Below are 25,093 nucleotides of genomic sequence, written 5' to 3'. Positions count from 1 at the left end.
GCACAGAGGCAAACTCACGCACATGTAAATGTGCGACAGTAGAGGTGAGCGGTCACAGTCACTAACGTGATGGATAGTATTAATAAAGGAATGGGCAGCTACGTTCATCAACGCAAAGGAGTCACACAGCTGCCATTCATCACTACGCCTGAACACCACCACTTAACTGCATGGTGCACGCTGCGAGAAGTATAAGTACTGATCCAGCGTGTGAAGAACTGCTGGGGAAAACATTGAACTTTGTCCTTGTTCTAATTGAGGGCAATATCCCAGGGGTGAAGCTGGATTCACAAAGATGGGTCTGTTTGTTTCATAGCATGGAATTAACACGAGCCCGGCAGTTCTACAGTTGATTTATCAATCAATACGACTAATGAGTATGAAAAAAAAAGCTGTGATTTCCCACAATCCAACATTAAAGCACAAGACACAGCGTTTGAATTAGTATTTTAATTCCAAAATCATTAGTTAATTAGTGATTTTTTTTAAACCCTAGATGTCCCTCCAGTTTCATTTCTGTGCGTATGAACAAAGTAGCAGGGGTACCATCAAGAGTCACAGTACAGCGCCTTACTGCTGACCAACATGAGAACATGCAGTCAAACAGGTCATCATCCTGGGATGAAGGTGGATGACTCATAAAACAAGACTTTATATTTAGTATATTATGACACTGCCCCCTGCAGGACAGATGTTATAAGGCAACATGTTATAAACAGCAGGCACCTAAACAGAATATGACAACCACTAACAGTTAACATTTGAAACTCAATTTTTTTTTTTAGATTTACCATACAGCACATGTTTGAGTGCAACAGATTAGTCAGTATTATCTTTTAAATAAAGTGGCTCATAAAAACAGAGTAGCGTCCTGAGTCCTAAGTCTAACAACCAAACAGTAACATCATGGAAACGCTACACCTGTGCAGCAGGCATCTCTGAAAAACATGAAAACTTTAAGAGATCAAGTGGTTTTAGAGCTTTTCTCTGGGACAGCAAAACTAAAAGCACTCTTCAGTTTCTCTACTCCCTACTTGCTTTAAAAAAAAAAAAATACACGACACAAACAAGCTTGGTCCTCCTCACTTATCAATCTGACAGTTAATTGATGATCGTGGAATGAAATGAAGGAGAATCAGGCAAAAGTTAATAAAAAATAACCTTTTAGCGATTGATCTACAGTCCTAAAATATGAGTCAAGCAAAAAAAAAATCAACCCTAACATTGCAACATTTTTAGACACTACTAGTGGGAATGATTACTGACTCAACTGCTCGTTCAGTCATGTTTTAGTAATGGCTTTAAGGAATAATCAGAATGGCACTGGTGAGAAAGGCTGCACTGTGTTTGTTTATCACTTATCACGAGGACTCTTGCAGCAGCATGTCTTGGCCTAACAACATTTATTTTACAATTTGAAGGCATCATACACTGCAGGTGGATTATCGGGGTCACTTTAAATCAAGCGGTCAATCTCATCCTGTCATGCATCTGGAATCATAATGGACGTCTACTAAAGCTCTAAAGATGGCATGGTAAAATCCTATCACACCTTCACATTTAGTCATCTCAATCTAAGCATCATATTGTTAACATTTATTGCTAGAGGGAATATGATTAGGTCCCTAGCAAAAGTTGATATCCAATGTCCCTCTTAACTTAAAGACAGAGGTAGAGCAAACAGGGAAGGATAGCATGCACTGTGTCACCCTGCTCGCCATCCTTTTTTCCCTTTGCAGATGGTGAACAACAGAGTGATGATGGGGTGCTGTCATTGGCAGTGACGGAGTCGGCAGGTGGTCACAAAGCGTTCCTCAGGAAATGATGCGGATGCCGAAGTATATCTTGAGCTGCTCGAGGAAGATAAAGGTGAGCACTGTGTGAGGAATCAAGCGGATCCCCGCGGGAACAAGACCCTGTAACAGAACAGAAGCCTCAGAGGAGTGTTTGTAGTTTTATTGCGGCCTGGCCATCATTTAAAACTTCTCAGTTTGACTGAGTTTCACCGTGCAACGTGCACAACAGCTCTAACACATATATAACACAGTCAAGAACATGGATTCCTGCAAAGTCTGAGAGAACCTAAAACAATGGAGCCAAGGATAACACATCTGCCATGTGGTTGGAGAAACTGTGTGGAAGTGTATGAGAATAAATAAGCCTAAATATTGAACAGCACTGAATTTTTACCTTATAAAATGCCATTGGACCCAGTTTAGCAGTTTCTCGTAAGCAATGAGTTACACCCTGAAAACAGACACACAGTGTTAAAAGAAGACGGTGAAAGCAGAGAGTAATAAAACAGAGAAAAGGAAGACTCCACTCACTGTGTACTCTCCTTTAGAGTTCATCAGTCTTGTTTTTAGTACGTCCAAAGGTTGACAGAGGAACGTGGCACAGCCCCCCTGCAGAGGGAAGGTAAACACAAAGCTGAGATTAGCCCTGTTAGCTTTACTGCACACAAATAAAACCAAATACTTACTGCAATAAAGCTGGACAGAAAGTGTGTGAGTATGTTGTCTCCCATCATGCCTGTACCTAACACCAGCTGCTTGGCCTGGTCGTAACATGCAAGCTACAGAAAGAAAGAAGAAGAAGGAGAGACAACGATGAAAAGATCTGCACCCCATGAACCTGCACACGTCAGGCCTGCATGTCAAAAAAAACTTTAACATTTGGCTCCCTCTAGTGGTAAAAACTATTACAACAACATTTAGGTACCTAACCTATAATACATGCAGAGGCAACAGAATCCCTCTTATTCACACTGAGTGTATTCTTTGATATCATTCTACAGTTTGTGTGCATAGCGGTGTACTGTACCCCCCGGTGGATTTTAAATTGCATTTGCTGGTCTCATTCGTGTGTTTATGTTTCTCCAAACGAACAAACCACAACAGATTGGAATTAAGAACATAAACATCACAGCAATCACACCTACAAAACAGTGTATTCTGTAGAGTCCCTTCAACCATCAGTCCTTTGCTATGAGACTTTTGGACACATTGTTTTCAAGGGGCTGCACTGGCACAGCACTATATTACTGCAAACACAAATTTAAAAAAGCTAAATGGTTTCCGTGTCTTTGCTTAATGCACAATGGAACCATTTAGTCATTACAGGCAAATAGTCATTACAGGCCTGGAGTCCCCACAGTTCTTTGTGTTTATTTATTTATTCGTTATAACAGATCTTCAGAAATGACTCACCTGTCCCACAGTAACCATGGCTCCTCTGCTGGAAGCCATGGAGGCTCCGGAGAACAGTTTTCTTAGACCCTCTGCATGATAGGACAGAAATCAGACATAGCCTGTGTGCCCATCAAATAAAGATACAAACCATCACATGCCATATCCTGCATGAGAGTCACCTTCTCTGAAGACTCTGAAAAGCCCATCGATGGCATGCTTATAGCTGTGAGGAACAACACAACAACACAAACTCTGTGTTAGATAAAAACACAGATTGAACTGAACTTTACGTGTGTTATTTCAGCTCTCACTTTCTCCTCAGCTCTGCTGGTAGTTTCATGTCATTCTGCATTCTAGAGGCAAAAAAATGTGTAATGAATAATAGCGATTATTAACAGGATCTGTGGTTATTATAGTATTTTACCTGACATTCACCATATCTGCTGGTGTGCCAACAAACCCACCAGTGAAACCTGGGTGTGTAAAAGAATAGTTGGCACATAGTCCTGAGAGGGTGACAGTACATAATGTACAGTATGTGTGTGTGTGGTGGATTCCTACCTCCAAAAGCTCCCAGCAGGACCTTCTGGTAAAAGGGCATGGGGCCCTTGTTTGTGCTGCCCATCATGTCTCTCACTGTCTCATAGATGGCAAATCTGGTGAGGGAGTAGGACATCTGAGGAGAGGAGAGGAGAGGAGTTTATTACGATAAATCTATAACCAGTAGTTTATTGTAAAAAAAAACAGTCTTAAAACATACACACCTGTCTACACAGGGATGCAGAGAGGCCATTGTAAAGCGCCAGCACCCCGTCGTTCTTCACCACATGAATGGCCATCCCCACCATCCTCTTCTTCACCTCCTGCTGCGTCTGCAGGTGCACCTGGAAAGACAGACATTTGTGCCACTTTTAATCAGACAAGCCATCTGCAGACAAACACAATGTGTGCGACACGGGCGAGGACATGGTGACAGTCATAATCCACAGCCTGAAATACTCAGGCTATTCACACACTACTAAACTATGTGTGTCAAAGAGCAGCAGCTCAGCAACAAGGCCTCGACCCTCGAAGGTCACTTCACACTTTTCTTCTTCTCTCACCACGTATTATTATAGAGGGTTGCGGTAATTTTTATATAATCACTTAAAATGTTAGTTTTTTTCTGTCTGTAAAATTAAACATTGAGTCTGGCTCTGTGCTGCTTATTGTGGGTCTTAACAAACTTTAACATTTCTGTGACAGTTCGGCTTTCTTCTTTTATTGTTTTGTTTCCAGGAATGTCCCAGAAACCTTTGTGCTCAGAGCAGCTTATCTTACTGTACAGCAAATGTCTGGTTTATTACAAAGGAGGAAATCACACAACGTGACTAAGCAGTTTTTTTCCATTACTCAATGTGTGGTGGACAATAAATCACACATTTACCTTAATTTAAAGGCCCTGCTGTTGCCGTTTTTTGCAGGAATGTGTACAGCTAAGCTGTTTCTACAGTCACACGATGCACTTTCAGTTCTCGTGTGTCTTATGTGGCCTCTTTATATGATTTCACTTCTTCCTCCTGGAGCAGCTGTTATAGCAGGTTCCACAGAAGTATGAGTGACACTTGAAATTCACATATATTCTCATTTCTACACAGTGACATTAGCTGTCCTTTAAATTTCATTGCTATGCCAAACAGTCACCATGCTGCACAGTAGTAATGCACACCCAGGCCTCAGTCACACACACTCCACACCGTACGACCACAGTGGTGTATCAGGTTTTGCAGAGGACTCACAAAAAGTAATCTTGCAGCTCTAAAAGTGCACTCAGGAGACTTCATTTTCATTATAAATCATTAAAATAGGCCTGAAATACCTGCTCTGCAAGGTACGCCTTATTCCTATTCTCAGACATACACACACACAAGGTTAGCAGGGCAATACACTCTAACTGAAGTCTGTTAGCATCAGGAATAGGTGTCAAAAAGCTGTAACTACACCTTGATAGTGTCGTCACCGCCTCTTCAAGCTAAAATGTACTAGTGTTTAAATTATATAAACATGCATATTTAATAGTGAGGCCACATGACAGCCAGTTAACTGCCATCTCACATTACCACACTAAGCATCAGGTCCGCTCAACGGCGAACCTAAATGAAGAATTTATCATTACTGGATAGGACATAAACCTGGTTAAAAATTAAAAGTACTGTTAAAGTCTTCCCTTTTTTGATAGGTTCATATTTGAAGGATGCAACGTAGCGATGAGCAGCCAACAGAGCGATAAAGCTAGTGGCTTGATGCAGAAATGGGTAACTGAGCAGAACAGAGACAATGCAGCTTCACCTGTTGACCTTTGACCTTTTCTGTGCTGACTCTAGTTCCAAAATGGCATCTTGTTGAAACATGGCATTGTCCATAAATTATATAGATATTCGCTGCATTTTTTTGTACAGTAGGCAGTAGGCGGGATCACCTGTATATTTACAGTCTGTGGTTAAAACCTAGAGGACAGTGGGTTGCTTACCTAGATGTTCAGTCTAAAAGTTTAAACTCCAGTTTCACTTCATATTGTCCTAATAGACAGCCATGAGCCATGTGTGCCTTTGGTAATGCTCTTATGTGGTGAAAAACAGGATGTGGCAACATAAAGAGAAACAGGATCATTTAATGCAATGTAGCAATTGCAGGAGCTGGACTGCATAATTACACAGTACATGACTTCCTGGTGGCCACTTAGTGTTATCAAGGTCATGTGAGGCTGTATGCATGCAGTCACCAAGAGAGTAAAGGTATGGTTAGTCCTCTGAGCAACACATTGATCAACATGCATACATGCATATCTCTCTCTCACACTCACACACACACACACACACAGTCCAGCAGTCAGGCGATGACACGTTGCAAACTTGTGATTACCTTTATATTTTGCTCAGGTTACATACACGTGCTGCCATTGGCCTGACCTGTGCCCTATATTCTGTGCACCCCACACACTAAATGTGTGTACACGGGTGACATGTGACACCACAGCTGTGACCAGAAGCTAAACAGCTGCTTTGTGACATTTTAGGTCGGTGAGTAACTGTAATCTATACCACCACCACCAATACTACTACCACCACTACTACTACTGCTGCTGCTGCTGCTGCCGCCGCTGTACACAGCTGTATGCCGGTGCTTAGGCCTGCGCTCCTCCGCACCCCGGCGGAGGGTTACTGCGCCCCTCACCTTGAGTAGATCCAGTGGGTGCGTGCAGCAGGCGGCTCCGCAGGACGCCAACCCACCGAAGTACCATCGCGACATCCGCTTCTCGGTCATGTTACCGGGCTGTGTCGTCGTCCGTCTGTTGCAGCGTACAGAGGTGACTTCCTTCTACTCAGTCCGTCTCGACACGCCGTCCTCCTGCTCCGTGGGCCTGCAGCTGTCACTCTCTTGTGTGTAGCTCGGCTCTACAGGACACGCGTGACCTCGTTAATCTTCAAACATTCCGATAAGGGACTGCGCCACGGACCGGGGACTTTGGGCTTCACAAGCATCACACACTGGCGACACATAATGCGCATGTGAAAGACCGCGCGCGTGTGTGTGTGTGTGTGAGAGTATGTTGTGAAGCGCAGGAGGAAGCAGCGGTAGACAGAAGAGCAGCCAATTGCCACTATGGACAGCGGAGCTGCCTACCGGAGGGGGGAAGTGGGGGGAGCGAGATCCGAAGGTCAGCAGCGTGCTCGGTATGAAAAGCCCCGCAAACTCACATAGCCCACTTTCACCACTACGACCTGTCATGCGGATTTAAAGTGACAGGCATTCTCTGCGCGGCTGCAGGAAGCACACGATGTGCGCCTGTCTCTTTAAGAGGACAACAACAGACATTCCCAAAGCAGCAGAATCTGACCGTGACAAACATGGCTCTGCAGAGGACTCGTTTCTATGTGGGAGGGTGTTTCATTGAGAAACTTACTAGTCCTACTCTGATTTCACATTAGGGAATGGGAAGAGGCTAAAAAAAGTTATCATGTTGAAATTATGCTCTTTGGTTAATCAGTCTTGAACTGGCTCTCCTTCACACTGCAAACATATCATTTGCATGTCTCTCTCTGATCTGCCAGTCTGTTGGATCAATGCCAGGTTTTGATTTAACAGAAGTTATATATAAAAGGTAAAGATCTTTAATTTAATTTTGTTTATAACTTCAGAAGCTCAAACTAAAATCATTGAAATCAAACAAATTGGTTCCATCTGAAATCACACCAACATGTGAAACCTGAAATTACAGAGTCTGTGAAGGAACATGTGACACCTGGCATGCACTTTAACAGTGTTTAATGAGGTGAGGTGAGGAGAATTCTTACATTAAAAACAATCAGTTTAAACTGTTGAACTGTTGAATTATACATAAAAAAGTCAAGAGGAAATAGTTTAGGATTCAGACTCTAGTACACTTTCCTGGAAAAGCTGTTTAGTGCTTGGTTAATGGATATTTTGGTGTGTGTCTGTAGGTAAAAAAAAAACCATCCATCCATTTTTCATCCTGCTTTGTCCTATGCAGAGTCACTGCTGCAGCTGGCAGTGGGCAGGAGGCGGCCTACACCCAGTCTGTCGCAGAAGACAAACAGACACAATCACACAGGGCCAATTTAGAGTCCACAGTCTACCTATCATGCACATCTTTGCTCTCCAAGCTGGAGTACCCAGACAAACCCATTCAATAAGAAGCTCTAAATTTTCTTAATGAAACATGTCTGAAGAGTATGAAGAGAAAGTATGAATCTTTACAGTGCTACAGTTTTCTTCACCACATTCTGACTTGCTGCTGCCCCCTGTGTTGAAATGTGGAATTACACCTGTTGCAACTATTGCTCCTAAACCAAACCCTACCAAGAATGATAGGGAATAGTATGTAGCAAGGATGTGCTAGACTTATACACCCCTATATATCTTAATGCGTTTTTTTCAGGCACTGCAAGGTCAAAAACCTCTTTTGAACTGCTAGAAATAAACTCCCTTTGGCTGAGATAATCTGCATGTTAATGAGGTCATTAAAAAAGATTAAATTAATGCAAAACTACATCTATCTTCTGTAACTTGTGCCTAACAAAGATGACAATTATTGCAACTGCCTTCCCCCTGTATGCTCACACTTTGTGATGTGTCACACTGTGGCTAAAGGTTCCAAGTCTCTACAAAAAGCTATGCAGCTTGCTAAAAAATAAACCTGTAGTGTCAGTTTATTTTCCAAGGAGGAGGAGCCACTGTCATGGTCCAGAGAGCAGCAGGTCTTTGAATGCAATTTTCAAAAACAAGTCTGCTGTTGTGCAGAGTTTGCAGGGCATCAGCTTCTCTACTTGGCTTTGACCATTTCTCCAACTAACGTAATCATATGTGTAGTGTCCATATTTTTTGTTTTCCACACATACACCGCACATAAAAAAAACCCCATAATTATAGCTGCTCTGCAGGGACATGTACTGTCATGTTCAAAAACTGACACAATCGTAAAACCACACCCAAAAGCTAAGGAGCAGTTACATATCAAAGTGCAGAATTTGTCTGTGTCAACAGTGGAACACAAACACATCCAGTCAGATAAAATAAGCAGAGGCTGAGTTATTTTTTGTTGTCACTGTATCAGTTGGTGTCTGCTGCCCCCAAGTGTGTGATGTCTGCCATCACTGCTCATGAAGAGCTTTCCATTCAACACTCTACCTAAAAACGAAGGGCCGGCCGTGCTCCTTCACATGTGTGTTTTTATTCCCTCGCTCCAAGTGTCATTTTTGTGGCAACCACATTAAGAAATTGGTGAAAAATATAAGTAAACAAAGGAAAGAATGAACGCAAGAGGTGATTGATAACTCAGTGGCCCAAAGTAAAGGGGAGATAACTTGCACAGATTCACACATTCAGACAGTTTTTTTCATTTGGATGTGTAAAAGTGTTTGATTTAAGCAACTTATTTTTATAATTATTATTTTTTTAGGGTTCAACTGCATGCACATTTTAGGCCAAATCCTACTGTGATACCTAATGTGGGTAAAAACAAAACAGCTTGTGGTGTCAGGGGGACTTAAACTTTGGACTCCTGAGTGAAAGTCAAGTGTATTGGTCCCATGTTTAGATGGCGTTGGCCAATACATAATATGTTCAATTCAATTCAGTTTTATTAATATAGCACCTTTAACAACCGAAATTGTCTCAAGGTGCAGACGGAAACCCAGAGCCTGAACCCCCAAGCAAGCAGACCGTGGCAAAGAAAACACTCCCTTTTAACCGGAAGAAACTGCGAGCAGGACCCGACTCACAAAGAAGAACCATCCTGCTGACGATCGGCCGGGTGAAGAAGAGGAGAAGAGGTAGATTTTTTTTTTTTTTTTTTTTTACCTTAGGCCACAAACTTATCAGTCACCATTTGTATATCTAACAGGGTTTACCTGATCGAAGCACACTAACATCTACGGTGTGAATCAATGCTAGCTACAGTCAAAGGAAACACATTGTTTTATTGTGTCTTAATACATCAAGTAATCACAACAGTTAAACTAGCAAAATCTTGATATAATTATTTTCATATGTGAAAAAAGTGAAAACCATTCAGTAAACTATAAAATGTATATCACTGAAAAACAGTAACTAATAAAAAGTTAATAAAGAGGCATTGCTCCATCTGCCCACAGTGGAAACACCAGTGTGCACAGATATACTATGTACACTAGCCTTCTGTACACAGACCTCCCCCACACACACACACAAACACAAGCAGAGGCAGTGTGGAATCTGACAAATGTAAGTCACATGCATTAGTAAACATCTAAAGTCCTCCCACAGTTCATTTCACCTCCCACTCCACTCAAAACCATTAACGTCCTATTACAAAACCTGTTGTTGTTAGTGGGTGAAATGAGGTCTAAAGTAGAACAGTTCACGCCAAAATCAAGTAGTGGTTACTTAAAAAAAATCCACAGCTGTAGCATAATATAAAATACAACATAGGCTGGATACCCTCTAATAGATAGTGATCTTGCAGTTTGCCGAGGTCGTGACCTCTGCTCATACCTCTCGTGTCCAATAAAATGATCTCATACATAAGCTCTCTCTTGTTGCTTCAGCTCTCCTGCTGCTGCTGCTGTTTGGGAGGTGTCCTTAGCAGGTCTACTGATGATAGGCACTGCCTTTCCTCCCGGTGCAGACGAACCAACATGCAACATAATCCCCCCTACTAGGAGCAGCACGCTGGCCCCCCAGCCCAGGTACAACGCCGGCCCCAGCTCTCTCTTCAATGGCGCTGCAATGTTCGGATCATAGAAGTCCCTGATGATTGCATAGGCGGTCCAACAAATGGGTGTCAAGTAGGCGAGGCCAGCCACAACAAAAGACACCCCTGCTATCCGACCCAGTCGAGCCTTAGAGGCCTGGTTGCCGTCGCCCATGCAGTGAGTGCACTTGGCCCCTGCCACTCCGAGTATGAGGGCCAGGAGGCAGAGGAGCAGGGAGAGAACGGTGAGGCCCCGGGCCACCTGGGCAGACATGGGCAGCGCCAGCATGGAGTCATAGGTCTTACACTGGATCTGGCCTGTGGTCTGAGACAGACAGTTCATCCACAGTCCCTCCCACAGTACCTGGGCAATCACCAGCTCTCCACCCACGAACGCGGACACACGCCACAGAGGTGCCGCACACACCAGCGCCCCACACACCCAGCCCAGCACAGCGAGGACCAAACCCATCAGCTGGAGTCCAGTCGATGCCATGATCACCAAAAAAGACGACACCTCAGTCCAGTTTTTCCTTGTCTTTCTCACTTAAAGATCACAGGGAGTCAGTCATTCACTTAGATGTCCACTGAGTTGTTGAAATGAGCCTCTCCTGTTATTCAGAATCCAGATATACTGTTAAAAAAGACAATTTCTGTTACCTGCGCTGCAGTTAAAATGCATTTTTTCCAATTGAAACTTACTTTTCCGTCTGCTGTCCTCACATCTGTTGTGTTTCTCTGCGGTGCCGTGTAACTGTATGATGTGCGCTAACTGCTGTCTTTCCCCTGTTATGACTGACCGGCTTGTCTCACTGGATCTCATACACAGTAGGTGTAGGAGGGCAGCTGTGTAATACTGCATACTAAATACACACACACACACAGCTAGTTATGCAAAAAATGAAGTGACAGCATGAGGACACTGGGACACTTTGTTAGAGACACTCTAACAAAGTGTTACCATGTTGTCATCGCTTGGTTGGGTTGAGTTGGTGTGGGCAGATGGATGAAGTGATGGCTGAAAGATGGAGATTTTGGGGGAGTAACAGTGACTTCTTCAACTGCCTGGTTTTGTTGGAACAGTAAATATTCTGACAAATGTCATTTCTTTGGTTGGATTAAACTCGGTAAGTTCTGCAACCTGCCACTAGATGGCATAACATTCACTTTCTTTGTCTTTGTGCTCATTATTTGCACTTGTAATGATCTGCCTGTAAGGATACTGCAGCTGAGTCTTGGACATTACTGTGATTTATTTTCTGCAGTGTAGACTAACTAAATATTTGCATGGCATCCTTTGACACGGTGTGGTACACTGACCCATAAGAGATAAGGTAAGATAATCCTTTACTAGTCCCCCAAATGAGAAATTCACAGTGTTACAGGGCAGATAGAAACACAAACTGTAAGAAGACAAATAGCAAAAATATATATAAATGAATACAAGGCTGAGCTTTCACTGTCAGCTGCTATATCCTGTGAGTAGTGGGTATTTCAGCTGTTACAGTGGTCTTAACTCTGTATACTCAGCCCTCTGCATGCTCTAGTTTCGTTTTCCGGGAAACCACTTCGCTGGGAGAGTTTCATTTCTCTGGAAACCACTGTGAGGCATACAGTGAGAAGAGGAGGGAGATATACCAGGCACACAGGGTGGAGGCACAGTACTGGCAGAACAGAGCCGGGCGGATTTGTTTTTTTTCTCTCTAAAAAAGATGGGATTTACTAAAGCTGAAGGTTGGTATCTTTCCCATTTGTCAAGATGTGCATATACCCAAGCCAAGCATTCAGAATAACTGGTTCCACTTTCAACAGATTCCAGAGATTCTTGGTCTCCAGTTATTTACGACCTGAGAATTGTCCTGCTGGGGAAGACTGGATCAGGAAAGAGTGAAACAGGGAATACCATTCTGGGACAGGATGCTTTTGCTGCAAGCCTGTCTCCAGAGTCTGTGACAAAGAAATGTAACAAACAAACAGGGTACTATGATGACAGAAACGTGAGTGTCATTGACACCCCTGGGATCTTTGACACGTCTACTGATGAAGAGAAGTTGAAAAAGGAAATAGAGGAGTGTATCAGGCTGTCTGTCCCAGGGCCGCACATATTCCTGCTGGTGATCAGCCTGGCTGGGCGCTTCACAAAGGAGGAGAAGAACGCTGTGAAGTGGATCAAGAAAAACTTTGGCGATGAAGCTTCCAAGTACACAGCAGTGCTTTTCACCAGGGGAGACGAGCTCAACCGGAAAACTATTGAAGACTATTTGAGAGAAAGTCCTGACCTCAAGGCGCTCATCAAGGACTGTGGAGCTGGGTACGTTGTGTTTGACAACAAGTGTAAGGAAAACCGCACTCAGGTTGCTGATCTGTTCGAAAAGATAGATAAGACAGTGCAGCAGAATGGGGGTTATTATACCAGCAGCATATACGAAGAGGCCCAGAGACAGGTCAGAAATGAGGACTGGTGGCGCAAGTGTGGAGACACTCTGTACTCGGCGAGTAATTATCTGATAGGGGCGGCAGCAGCTACAGCCGGTCCCTTAGCTGTTCGTGCTGTGATGGCAGAGGAAGCAGTAGTGTTAGCCGTACGGCCAATGTTGATGTTTGCAGGTGCAGGGGTTACCAGAGCCATCGGGAGGTGGCTCACACCCAAGAAGAATGATGGCCCTGTCCCACTGTGACCTGTGGGGACATGCACACTTTGTCAGGATTTTATTGTAATTCTGCACTTCATTGTGTTAGTGTATGATTATAAAATGCCCTTTGAAAGACGTGATAACAGGGTATATAAAAGATATAAATGTAGTTTTCTCTTAGATGTATCTGGTATGATACATGTGACTGTATGGGCATTACCTTATAAACAGTGGTGGAGGAAGTACTGAAGCTTGGTACTTAAGTAAAAGTACAATTACCCAGCAAAATATATACTTAAGTAAAGGTAAGCTACATCAACAATCCTACTTAAGTAAAAGTCTTAAGTACTTACTTTTAAATGTACTTAAAGCATTAAAAGTAAAAGTACTCACGCATTGAATACATATATTTGATTTCCATTGCAAAGGATATCTGAACAGGGTAAAATAATAAAAAAAAAAAAAAAATGGACAATGTGTAATTAATTTACATTTTCAGTACAGAAGTAGCTATTGACAGGTCTGTGTGTCATGAGGCAGGCTGTGGGCATCAAGTGAACAGAGAGGCTGCTAATAAAAACAGGCATTCACCATTTTTACTGTGTCAGTATTCCTGCTGAGATCAATGTTATGATTCATGTTAATCAGACATCAATGGATGGACTTGTGTTAGCAGACAGCAGCTAACTAGTTAGCTAACTGAGCCAGAGCACCGGCATCATGACTGAGGCTCATTATAGAAACACAGCTGGCAGCGTGACATCACCTCCATGCAGAGTCTGACCTCACATCAGACTGTGTTCATAAATGTACTTGTAACTACAGACACTGTAAAATTTGTAGTGGAGTAGAAAGTACAGATAATAGCTGCGAAATGTAATGGAGTAAAAGTATAAAGTATGTACTATTATTTTTACTTAAGTAAGGTATAAATACATACAAATTTACTTAAGTACAGTAACAAAGTACAAATACTTAGTTACTTTCCACCACTGCTTATAAATAATGCATATGGTGGAAAAAATATCCTATGTCTTGGTTTAAATGATCACTGTTACTAAACTGAATACATTTAATTAATTTAACAACTCTTTTGCTAATCATAACTTTACACTAAATGTTTGATAGGGTGGAATTGTGAAATCATAACATGTTATAAATGCCTGCAGAACCACCTATTGTTATTATTCTGTTTGCCTTTGGCATTTTGTAGCATGTCTCAGAAATCCAGGAAGACCCAAAAATAACCTGCACCAACATCATTACTATCATTTATGGTGTAACCATCCCACACGGAACTGTTTCCTCTACTGCTTGGCTGAAAACACAACACTGCATTCCAAGTCTGCTTCATAGGAGCTTTCTCTGTACAGTAAAGCTGTAAACAAACCTTGATCCTTGCTGTACATCTAACATTGAAGACTTTTTATGACTCTGTGGTGGCATCAGTCATCATGTATGGTGTGGTGTGCTGGAACAGCAGCATCACTGAGAGGGAGAGGAAGAAGCTGGACAGAGTCATCAGGAAGTCCAGCTCTGTCCTGGGCTGCTCTCTGGACTCAGTGCAGGAGGTGGGGGACAGGAGGGTCCTGGCAAAACTAACATCCATGCTGGACAATGAGTCCCACCCCCTGCAGGACACCCTGTCAGCCCTGCAGAGCAGCTTCAGTGGCAGACTGCTCCACCCTCCGTGTGTGAAGGAGAGATACAGAAGGTCTTTCCTTCCTGCTGCTGTCAGACTGTATAATAAACACTTCTGATAGGAGCAATACTTACACACCACAGTGTACAATAAATTATCTATTTAGTTTTTGATGCACTCCGTACAGTTTATATACCATTTCTACCTCCACTCACCTGTGCAATAACTGTTAAATATGTAAACTGTTTATAATGTATATATCTTTTTATTGGTAGCCTATTTTATAATGTATATATCTTTTTCTTAACTTATCCCTTGCTGTTTGTATGCCGTTGCAAAAATGCAATTTCCCTATTGTGGGACTAATAAAGGTTTCTTAATCTTAATCTTAATTGCATGCATTGAAATGTAAATAAAATAAAATGCATTTAATCCTTATGGACTTTTTAATGTGCCAGCCCTGATGAGACGAGTCCTTATAAAACCATGCTTCACATATGTTCTCATTGTAATGGACACACGCCCTGACCTCATTCCAGTCTGTGTCCTGGTCATAGAGTCTAAAACAAACAGATCAACCAGACCTGTCAGACTGCATTGAAAGTGCCACACCTGCATCAAATGACAGAACACATTAGTAACTTTGTGTTTTTACATATGCTCTGTAAGTTACTAATGGATGACTGCATTTATTTGAATAAAAAATAAAGTTTGTCCCCATATTAAATCCTTTTTTGGTCATTTTGTTGTAAACGGTATAGCAGGATTGTGTCAAAGTGGCAGCCTGTTGAGGGGCTGCTCTCTTTCCTCAGATGTGATTAGTCAGTGGACTGTGTCCCATTACACGTACACTGACCCATAAGAGATAAGATAAGGTAAGATAATCCTTTACTAGTCCCCCAATGGAAAATTATATCTCTGAGTCCTTGGCCTCCGGTATAATTCGGCCATCCACTTCACCTGTGGGAGCCCCATTCTTCTTTGTGGGAAAGAAAGATGGGACTCTCCGACCCTACATAGACTACAAAAAACTGAATGCTATAACCATAAAGAACCGCTACTCTCTACCGTTAATGAACTCTGCTTTCGAGACTCTACAGGAAGCTCGAGTATTTACCAAGCTGGACCTGCGAAGCGCCTACCACTTGGTGCGTATTCGTTCGGGGGATGAGTGGAAAAAAGCCTTCAACACACCATTGGGACATTTTGAGTATCTGGTAATGTCCTTTGGTTTAACTAATGCTCCTGCTGTTTTCCAACACTTAATTAATGATGTTCTGAGGGATTTTCTGCATCGTTTTGTTTTTGTGTATCTCGATGATATCCTGATCTTTTCTAAGAACATTACTGAACATCGGCGGCATGTTCGACAAGTGCTCCAACGCCTGTTGGAAAACAGGTTATTTGTAAAAGCACCTAAATGTGATCTCACTGAAGAGATCAAAAGAGCTCAGGCTCAGGAACCGGACCCCGGCGGAGGGCCTGCTAACCGTTTGTTTGTCCCTCAGAGTGTCCGCTCCAGGGTTCTCCAGTGGGCACATGCCTCCCGGCTGACCTGCTATCCTGGGGCCCGCCGAACTGAATCCTTCCTCCGACGTCGTTTCTGGTGGCCCGGCCTGGCAAGGGACATCAAGGAGTTTGTGGGGGCCTGTGCCGTCTGTGCCCAAGGGAAGACCAGCAACCAGCCGTCTGCCAGGAGCTGCAACTGCTTCCTGTGCCCAGCCGACCATGGTCTCACATTGCTGTGGACTTTGTGACTGGGTTACCCCCCTCTAAGGGGAAACCCACTATTCTTACTATCATGGACCGTTTTTTCTAAGACTGCTCACTTTGTGGCTTTATCTAAGTTGCCTTCTGCTGCCGGGACGGTACAGTTAATAATTAAACATGTCTTCCGTTTGCATGGGCTTCTGCAGGACATCGTCTCAGATCGTGGTCCCCAGTTCATCTCACAGGTCTGGCGGTCCTTCTGTACAGCCTTCGGCACCTCCGCCACCCTCTCCTCGGGGTTCCACCCCCAAACCAACAGCCAGACGGAGCAGGCCAATCAAGATCTGGAGGCTGCCCTCCGCTGTGTCTGTACCCGACGCCAGTCCACCTGGAGCACGGACCTCCCCTGGGTTGAGTATGCACATAATTCACTCACCTCCTCTGCCTCTGATCTCTCTCCCTTTGAGTGTTGTATGGGTTTCCAGCCACCGTTATTCCCCGAAGAAGAGACCGAGGTGGCGGTACCATTCGTCCAACACCAGTACTGCCGGTGCAGGCGCGCCTGGAGGGAGGCTCGTGCTGCCCTGCTCCGTCTGCTACCAAGAGGCTGGCTGACCGACACCGCTCCAGAGCTCCAGACTACTCCGTCGGACAGCAGGGCTACCTATCCACAGCCAACATAAAACTCCGTACTGAATCAAGAAAACTCTCCCCCAGATTCATCGGACCATTTCAAATCATCAAGATCATCAATCCTGTGGCTGTCAAGCTCCGACTTCCCAGAACTCTCCGGATTCACTCTGTGTTTCACGTCTCTCAAGTGAAACCATACACCTCCAGCTCCTGTGTATAAAGTCTGTGTGTTTCCTCCCTCTTGTTGCCAGTTCGTTTTGTGAGTATTCCTAGCGACACAGCCGTCCAAGTTGCCTTTCCGCGCTTGTGATTTTTACCTGTTTCTGGATCTGACTACTGTTTTTGCCTTTGCCCTTTTTGATACCTTTGCCTCGCGGACTGAACTCTTGTGTGCCGATCATTGCTTCGGATTTAACTACTGTTTTTGCCTTTGCCCTTTTGATATCTTTGCCCCGTGGACTGAACTCCTGTGTATCGACCATTGCCTGCATTAAAACACTGAGATTTGCCTTATACTTCCGGCTCCGCTGCATCTGTGTCCTCCATTTTGTATCGGCCCTGACAGATTTGTTTTTCTTTTCTCTCTAAAAAAAGATGGGATTTTCTAAAGCTGAAGGTTGGTATCTTTCCCATTTGTCAAGATGTGCATATACCCAAGCCAAGCATTCAGAATAACTGGTTTCACTTTCAACAGATTCCAGAGATTCTCCAGACCTGAGAATTGTCCTGCTGGGGAAGACTGGATCAGGAAAGAGTGAAACGGGGAATACCATTCTGGGACAGGATGCTTTTGCTGCAAGCCTGTCTCCAGAGTCTGTGACAAAGAAATGTAAGATACAAACAGGGCACTATGATAACAGAAGCGTGCGTGTCATTGACACCCCTGGGATCTTTGACACATCTACTGATGAAGAGAAGTTGAAAAAGGAAATAGAGGAGTGTATTAGGCTGTCTGTCCCAGGGCCGCACATATTCCTGCTGGTGATCAGCCTGGCTGGGCGCTTCACAGAGGAGGAGAAGAACGCTGTGAAGTGGATCAAGAAAAACTTTGGCGATGAAGCTTCCAAGTACACAGCAGTGCTTTTCACCAGGGGAGACGAGCTCAACCGGATAACTATTGAAGACTATTTGAGAAAAAGTCCTGACCTCAAGGCGCTCATCAAGGACTGTGGAGCTGGGTACGTTGTGTTTGACAACAAGTGTAAGGAAAACCGCACTCAGGTTGCTGATCTGTTCGAAAAGATAGACAAGACAGTGCAGCAGAATGGGGGTTATTATACCAGCAGCATATACGAAGAGGCCCAGAGACAGGTCAGAAATGAGGAGTGTTGGCGCAAGTGTGGAGACACTCTGTACTCGGTGAGTAATTGTATGATAGGGGCGGCAGCAGCTACAGCCAGTCCCTTAGCTGTTCCTGGTGTAATGGCAGAGGAAGCAGTAGTGTTAGCCGTACGGCCAATGTTGATGTTTGCAGGTGCAGGGGTTACCAGAGCCATCGGGAGGTGGCTCACACCCAAGAAGAATGATGGCCCTGTCCCACTGTGACCTGTGGGGACATGCACGCTTTGTCAGGATTTTATTGTAATTCTGCACTTCATTGTGTTAGTGTATGATTATAAAATGCCCTTTGAAAGACGTGATAACAGGGTATATAAAAGATATAAATGTAGTTTTCTCTTAGATGTATCTGGTATGATACATGTGACTGTATGGGCATTACCTTATAAACAGTGGTGGAGGAAGTACTGAAGCTTGGTACCGTACTTACTTTTAAATGTACTTAAAGTATTAAAAGTAAAAGTACTCGTGCATTGAATACATATATTTGATTTCCATTGCAAAGGATATCTGAACAGGGTAAAATAATAAAAGAAATCATCTTAAAATTAAAATGGACAATGTGTAGTTAATTTGCATGTTCAGTCCAGAACCAGCTATGGACAGGTCTGTGTGTCATGAGGCAGGCTGTGGGCATCAAGTGAACAGAGAGGCTGCTAATAAAAAACAGGCATTCACCATTTTTATGGTACTTGTAACTACAAACACTGTAAAATTTGTAGTGGAGTACAAAGTACAGATAATAGCTGCGAAATGTAATGGAGTAAAAGTATAAAGTATGTACTATTATTTTTACTTAAGTAAGGTATAAATACATACAAATTTACTTAAGTACAGTAACAAAGTACAAATACTTTCCACCACTGCTTATAAATAACGCATATGGTGGAAAAAAATATCCTATGTCTTGGTTTAAATGATCACTGTTACTAAACTGAATACATTTAATTAATTTAAAAACTCTTTTGCTAATCATAACTTTACACTAAATGTTTGATAGGATGGAATTGTGAAATCATAACATGTTATAAATGCCTGCAGAACCACCTATTGTTATTATTCTGTTTGCCTTTGGCATTTTGTAGCATGTCTCAGAAATCCAGGAAGACCCAAAAATAACCTGCACCAACATCATTACTATCATTTATGGTGTAACCATCCCACACGGAACTGTTTCCTCTACTGCTTGGCTGAAAACACAACACTGCATTCCAAGTCTGCTTCATAGGAGCTTTCTCTGTACAGTAAAGCTGTAAACAAACCTTGATCCTTGCTGTACATCTAACATTGAAGACTTTTTATGACTCTGTGGTGGCATCAGTCATCATGTATGGTGTGGTGTGCTGGAACAGCAGCATCACTGAGAGGGAGAGGAAGAAGCTGGACAGAGTCATCAGGAAGTCCAGCTCTGTCCTGGGCTGCTCTCTGGACTCAGTGCAGGAGGTGGGGGACAGGAGGGTCCTGGCAAAACTAACATCCATGCTGGACAATGAGTCCCACCCCCTGCAGGACACCCTGTCAGCCCTGCAGAGCAGCTTCAGTGGCAGACTGCTCCACCCTCCGTGTGTGAAGGAGAGATACAGAAGGTCTTTCCTTCCTGCTGCTGTCAGACTGTATAATAAACACTTCTGATAGGAGCAATACTTACACACCACAGTGTACAATAAATTATCTATTTAGTTTTTGATGCACTCCGTACAGTTTATATACCATTTCTACCTCCACTCACCTGTGCAATAACTGTTAAATATGTAAACTGTTTATAATGTATATATCTTTTTATTGGTAGCCTATTTTATAATGTATATATCTTTTTCTTAACTTATCCCTTGCTGTTTGTATGCCGTTGCAAAAATGCAATTTCCCTATTGTGGGACTAATAAAGGTTTCTTAATCTTAATCTTAATTGCATGCATTGAAATGTAAATAAAATAAAATGCATTTAATCCTTATGGACTTTTTAATGTGCCAGCCCTGATGAGACGAGTCCTTATAAAACCATGCTTCACATATGTTCTCATTGTAATGGACACACGCCCTGACCTCATTCCAGTCTGTGTCCTGGTCATAGAGTCTAAAACAAACAGATCAACCAGACCTGTCAGACTGCATTGAAAGTGCCACACCTGCATCAAATGACAGAACACATTAGTAACTTTGTGTTTTTACATATGCTCTGTAAGTTACTAATGGATGACTGCATTTATTTGAATAAAAAATAAAGTTTGTCCCCATATTAAATCCTTTTTTGGTCATTTTGTTGTAAACGGTATAGCAGGATTGTGTCAAAGTGGCAGCCTGTTGAGGGGCTGCTCTCTTTCCTCAGATGTGATTAGTCAGTGGACTGTGTCCCATTACACGTACACTGACCCATAAGAGATAAGATAAGGTAAGATAATCCTTTACTAGTCCCCCAATGGAAAATTATATCTCTGAGTCCTTGGCCTCCGGTATAATTCGGCCATCCACTTCACCTGTGGGAGCCCCATTCTTCTTTGTGGGAAAGAAAGATGGGACTCTCCGACCCTGCATAGACTACAAAAAACTGAATGCTATAACCATAAAGAACCGCTACTCTCTACCGTTAATGAACTCTGCTTTCGAGACTCTACAGGAAGCTCGAGTATTTACCAAGCTGGACCTGCGAAGCGCCTACCACTTGGTGCGTATTCGTTCGGGGGATGAGTGGAAAAAAGCCTTCAACACACCATTGGGACATTTTGAGTATCTGGTAATGTCCTTTGGTTTAACTAATGCTCCTGCTGTTTTCCAACACTTAATTAATGATGTTCTGAGGGATTTTCTGCATCGTTTTGTTTTTGTGTATCTCGATGATATCCTGATCTTTTCTAAGAACATTACTGAACATCGGCGGCATGTTCGACAAGTGCTCCAACGCCTGTTGGAAAACAGGTTATTTGTAAAAGCACCTAAATGTGATCTCACTGAAGAGATCAAAAGAGCTCAGGCTCAGGAACCGGACCCCGGCGGAGGGCCTGCTAACCGTTTGTTTGTCCCTCAGAGTGTCCGCTCCAGGGTTCTCCAGTGGGCACATGCCTCCCGGCTGACCTGCTATCCTGGGGCCCGCCGAACTGAATCCTTCCTCCGACGTCGTTTCTGGTGGCCCGGCCTGGCAAGGGACATCAAGGAGTTTGTGGGGGCCTGTGCCGTCTGTGCCCAAGGGAAGACCAGCAACCAGCCGTCCGCCAGGAGCTGCAACTGCTTCCTGTGCCCAGCCGACCATGGTCTCACATTGCTGTGGACTTTGTGACTGGGTTACCCCCCTCTAAGGGGAAACCCACTATTCTTACTATCATGGACCGTTTTTTCTAAGACTGCTCACTTTGTGGCTTTATCTAAGTTGCCTTCTGCTGCCGGGACGGTACAGTTAATAATTAAACATGTCTTCCGTTTGCATGGGCTTCTGCAGGACATCGTCTCAGATCGTGGTCCCCAGTTCATCTCACAGGTCTGGCGGTCCTTCTGTACAGCCTTCGGCACCTCCGCCACCCTCTCCTCGGGGTTCCACCCCCAAACCAACAGCCAGACGGAGCAGGCCAATCAAGATCTGGAGGCTGCCCTCCGCTGTGTCTGTACCCGACGCCAGTCCACCTGGAGCACGGACCTCCCCTGGGTTGAGTATGCACATAATTCACTCACCTCCTCTGCCTCTGGTCTCTCTCCCTTTGAGTGTTGTATGGGTTTCCAGCCACCGTTATTCCCCGAAGAAGAGACCGAGGTGGCGGTACCATTCGTCCAACACCAGTACTGCCGGTGCAGGCGCGCCTGGAGGGAGGCTCGTGCTGCCCTGCTCCGTCTGCTACCAAGAGGCTGGCTGACCGACACCGCTCCAGAGCTCCAGACTACTCCGTCGGACAGCAGGGCTACCTATCCACAGCCAACATAAAACTCCGTACTGAATCAAGAAAACTCTCCCCCAGATTCATCGGACCATTTCAAATCATCAAGATCATCAATCCTGTGGCTGTCAAGCTCCGCCTTCCCTGAAACCATACACCTCCAGCTCCTGTGTATAAAGTCTGTGTGTTTCCTCCCTCTTGTTGCCAGTTCGTTTTGTGAGTATTCCTAGCGACACAGCCGTCCAAGTTGCCTTTCCGCGCTTGTGATTTTTACCTGTTTCTGGATCTGACTACTGTTTTTGCCTTTGCCCTTTTTGATACCTTTGCCTCGCGGACTGAACTCTTGTGTGCCGATCATTGCTTCGGATTTAACTACTGTTTTTGCCTTTGCCCTTTTGATATCTTTGCCCCGTGGACTGAACTCCTGTGTATCGACCATTGCCTGCATTAAAACACTGAGATTTGCCTTATACTTCCGGCTCCGCTGCATCTGTGTCCTCCATTTTGTATCGGCCCTGACAGATTTGTTTTTCTTTTCTCTCTAAAAAAAGATGGGATTTTCTAAAGCTGAAGGTTGGTATCTTTCCCATTTGTCAAGATGTGCATATACCCAAGCCAAGCATTCAGAATAACTGGTTTCACTTTCAACAGATTCCAGAGATTCTCCAGACCTGAGAATTGTCCTGCTGGGGAAGACTGGATCAGGAAAGAGTGAAACGGGGAATACCATTCTGGGACAGGATGCTTTTGCTGCAAGCCTGTCTCCAGAGTCTGTGACAAAGAAATGTAAGATACAAACAGGGCACTATGATAACAGAAGCGTGCGTGTCATTGACACCCCTGGGATCTTTGACACATCTACTGATGAAGAGAAGTTGAAAAAGGAAATAGAGGAGTGTATTAGGCTGTCTGTCCCAGGGCCGCACATATTCCTGCTGGTGATCAGCCTGGCTGGGCGCTTCACAGAGGAGGAGAAGAACGCTGTGAGGTGGATCAAGAAAAACTTTGGCGATGAAGCTTCCAAGTACACAGCAGTGCTTTTCACCAGGGGAGACGAGCTCAACCGGATAACTATTGAAGACTATTTGAGAAAAAGTCCTGACCTCAAGGCGCTCATCAAGGACTGTGGAGCTGGGTACGTTGTGTTTGACAACAAGTGTAAGGAAAACCGCACTCAGGTTGCTGATCTGTTCGAAAAGATAGACAAGACAGTGCAGCAGAATGGGGGTTATTATACCAGCAGCATATACGAAGAGGCCCAGAGACAGGTCACAAATGAGGACTGGTGGCGCAAGTGTGGAGACACTCTGTACTCGGTGAGTAATTGTATGATAGGGGCGGCAGCAGCTACAGCCGGTCCCTCAGCTGTTCGTGCTGTGATGGCAGAGGAAGCAGTAGTGTTAGCCGTACAGCCAATGTTGATGTTTGCAGGTGCAGGGGTTACCAGAGCCATCGGGAGGTGGCTCACACCCAAGAAGAATGATGGCCCACTGTGACCTGTGGGGACATGCACGCTTTGTCAGGATTTTATTGTAATTCTGCACTTCATTGTGTTAGTGTATGATTATAAAATGCCCTTTGAAAGACGTGATAACAGGGTATATAAAAGATATAAATGTAGTTTTCTCTTAGATGTATCTGGTATGATACATGTGACAAACCTACTTAAGTAAAAGTCTTAAGTACCGTACTTACTTTTAAATGTACTAAATGTATTAAAAGTAAAAGTACTCATGCGTTGAATACATATATTTGATTTCCATTGCAAAGGATATCTGAACAGGGTAAAATAATAAAAGAAATCATCTTAAAATTAAAATGGACAATGTGTAGTTAATTTACATTTTCAGTACAGAAGCAGCTATGGACAGGTCTGTGTGTCATGAGGCAGGCTGTGGGCATCAAGTGAACAGAGAGGCTGCTAATAAAAACAGGCATTCACCATTTTTACTGTGTCAGTATTCCTGCTGAGATCAATGTTATGATTCATGTTAATCAGACATCAATGGATGGACTTGTGTTAGCAGACAGCAGCTAACTAGTTAGCTAACTGAGCCAGAGCACCGGCATCATGACTGAGGCTCATTATAGAAACACAGCTGGCAGCGTGACATCACCTCCATGCAGAGTCTGACCTCACATCAGACTGTGTTCATAAATGTACTTGTAACTACAGACACTGTAAAATTTGTAGTGGAGTAGAAAGTACAGATAATAGCTGCGAAATGTAATGGAGTAAAAGTATAAAGTATGTACTATTATTTTTACTTAAGTAAGGTATAAATACATACAAATTTACTTAAGTACAGTAACAAAGTACAAATACTTAGTTACTTTCCACCACTGCTTATAAATAATGCATATGGTGGAAAAAATATCCTATGTCTTGGTTTAAATGATCACTGTTACTAAACTGAATACATTTAATTAATTTAACAACTCTTTTGCTAATCATAACTTTACACTAAATGTTTGATAGGGTGGAATTGTGAAATCATAACATGTTATAAATGCCTGCAGAACCACCTATTGTTATTATTCTGTTTGCCTTTGGCATTTTGTAGCATGTCTCAGAAATCCAGGAAGACCCAAAAATAACCTGCACCAACATCATTACTATCATTTATGGTGTAACCATCCCACACGGAACTGTTTCCTCTACTGCATGGCTGAAAACACAAGACTGCATTCCAAGTCTGCTTCATAGGAGCTTTCTCTCTACAGTAAAGCTGTAAACAAACCTTGATCCTTGCTGTACATCTAACATTGCATGCATTGAAATGTAAATAAAATAAAATGCATTTAATCCTTATGGACTTTTTAATGTGCCAGCCCTGATGAGACGAGTCCTTATA

The 25,093-nt window shown here is 43.5% G+C and overlaps 4 protein-coding genes across 7 annotated transcripts; 2 read left to right on the top strand and 2 right to left on the bottom strand.

Moving 5' to 3' along the window:
• Positions 1–435: 435 nt before the first annotated feature.
• slc25a10b (solute carrier family 25 member 10b) lies at positions 436–6,494 on the bottom strand. The gene is made up of 11 exons (XM_028413925.1): positions 6,405–6,494; positions 3,956–4,075; positions 3,753–3,867; positions 3,616–3,664; positions 3,503–3,544; positions 3,371–3,414; positions 3,210–3,280; positions 2,483–2,575; positions 2,328–2,405; positions 2,191–2,247; positions 436–1,916 (listed from the first exon to the last, which is right to left on the bottom strand). The coding sequence occupies exons 1-11, from the start codon at positions 6,492–6,494 to the stop codon at positions 1,815–1,817; spliced, it is 861 nt and encodes a 286-aa protein (XP_028269726.1). The 3' UTR covers positions 436–1,814.
• Positions 6,495–9,650: 3,156 nt separating this feature from the next.
• LOC114441147 (claudin-9-like) lies at positions 9,651–11,262 on the bottom strand. 2 transcript variants are annotated; one of them, XM_028413937.1, is made up of 2 exons: positions 11,125–11,262; positions 9,651–11,056 (listed from the first exon to the last, which is right to left on the bottom strand). In XM_028413937.1, exon 2 carries the CDS (start codon positions 10,916–10,918, stop codon positions 10,247–10,249), a length of 672 nt encoding a protein of 223 aa, XP_028269738.1. In that variant the 5' UTR covers positions 10,919–11,056; positions 11,125–11,262; the 3' UTR covers positions 9,651–10,246. The 2 variants fall into 2 exon arrangements, with proteins under 2 accessions (XP_028269738.1, XP_028269746.1); XM_028413945.1 differs by having other exon boundaries at positions 9,651–11,033.
• Positions 11,263–11,620: 358 nt separating this feature from the next.
• On the top strand, positions 11,621–13,407 carry LOC114441116 (GTPase IMAP family member 4-like). Of its 3 annotated transcripts, none has more exons than XM_028413910.1 (3): positions 11,621–11,756; positions 11,970–12,156; positions 12,235–13,407. In XM_028413910.1, the coding sequence occupies exons 2-3, from the start codon at positions 12,135–12,137 to the stop codon at positions 13,098–13,100; spliced, it is 888 nt and encodes a 295-aa protein (XP_028269711.1). In that variant the 5' UTR covers positions 11,621–11,756; positions 11,970–12,134; the 3' UTR covers positions 13,101–13,407. The 3 variants fall into 3 exon arrangements, with proteins under 3 accessions (XP_028269711.1, XP_028269718.1, XP_028269703.1); XM_028413917.1 differs by having other exon boundaries at positions 11,633–11,756; positions 11,953–12,156; XM_028413902.1 differs by lacking the exon at positions 11,621–11,756 and having other exon boundaries at positions 11,884–12,156.
• Positions 13,408–17,213: 3,806 nt separating this feature from the next.
• On the top strand, positions 17,214–24,014 carry LOC114448569 (uncharacterized). Its single transcript, XM_028425632.1, has 7 exons — positions 17,214–17,656; positions 17,735–18,399; positions 20,993–21,109; positions 21,233–21,623; positions 21,870–21,971; positions 22,088–22,291; positions 22,890–24,014. The coding sequence occupies exons 1-7, from the start codon at positions 17,635–17,637 to the stop codon at positions 23,732–23,734; spliced, it is 2,346 nt and encodes a 781-aa protein (XP_028281433.1). The 5' UTR covers positions 17,214–17,634; the 3' UTR covers positions 23,735–24,014.
• Positions 24,015–25,093: the final 1,079 nt, after the last annotated feature.

The sequence above is a fragment of the Parambassis ranga genome, chromosome 1 (genome assembly GCF_900634625.1).
Source record: "Parambassis ranga chromosome 1, fParRan2.1, whole genome shotgun sequence".
Lineage (NCBI taxonomy): Eukaryota > Metazoa > Chordata > Actinopteri > Ambassidae > Parambassis > Parambassis ranga.
The sequence above is the reverse complement of the archived record's forward strand: the minus strand, read 5'-3'. Positions and strand labels throughout refer to the sequence as shown.

Bases quoted from the DNA above. Each gene is read 5' to 3' on its own strand.
- LOC114441147 (XM_028413937.1), bottom strand. From the start codon at position 10,918: ATGGCATCGACTGGACTCCAGCTGATGGGTTTGGTCCTCGCTGTGCTG.
- slc25a10b (XM_028413925.1), bottom strand. From the start codon at position 6,494: ATGACCGAGAAGCGGATGTCGCGATGGTACTTCGGTGGGTTGGCGTCC. The intron at 3,545-3,615 runs GTAAAATACTAT...TTTTGCCTCTAG, and splicing joins GCAGATATGGTGAATGTCAG to AATGCAGAATGACATGAAAC. The intron at 3,281-3,370 runs GTGACTCTCATG...CCTATCATGCAG, and splicing joins TTTCAGAGTCTTCAGAGAAG to AGGGTCTAAGAAAACTGTTC.
- LOC114448569 (XM_028425632.1), top strand. From the start codon at position 17,635: ATGGGATTTTCTAAAGCTGAAG. The intron at 17,657-17,734 runs GTTGGTATCTTT...CACTTTCAACAG, and splicing joins GGGATTTTCTAAAGCTGAAG to ATTCCAGAGATTCTCCAGAC. The intron at 18,400-20,992 runs GTGAGTAATTGT...GAGACTCTACAG, and splicing joins GTGGAGACACTCTGTACTCG to GAAGCTCGAGTATTTACCAA.
- LOC114441116 (XM_028413910.1), top strand. From the start codon at position 12,135: ATGGGATTTACTAAAGCTGAAG. The intron at 12,157-12,234 runs GTTGGTATCTTT...CACTTTCAACAG, and splicing joins GGGATTTACTAAAGCTGAAG to ATTCCAGAGATTCTTGGTCT.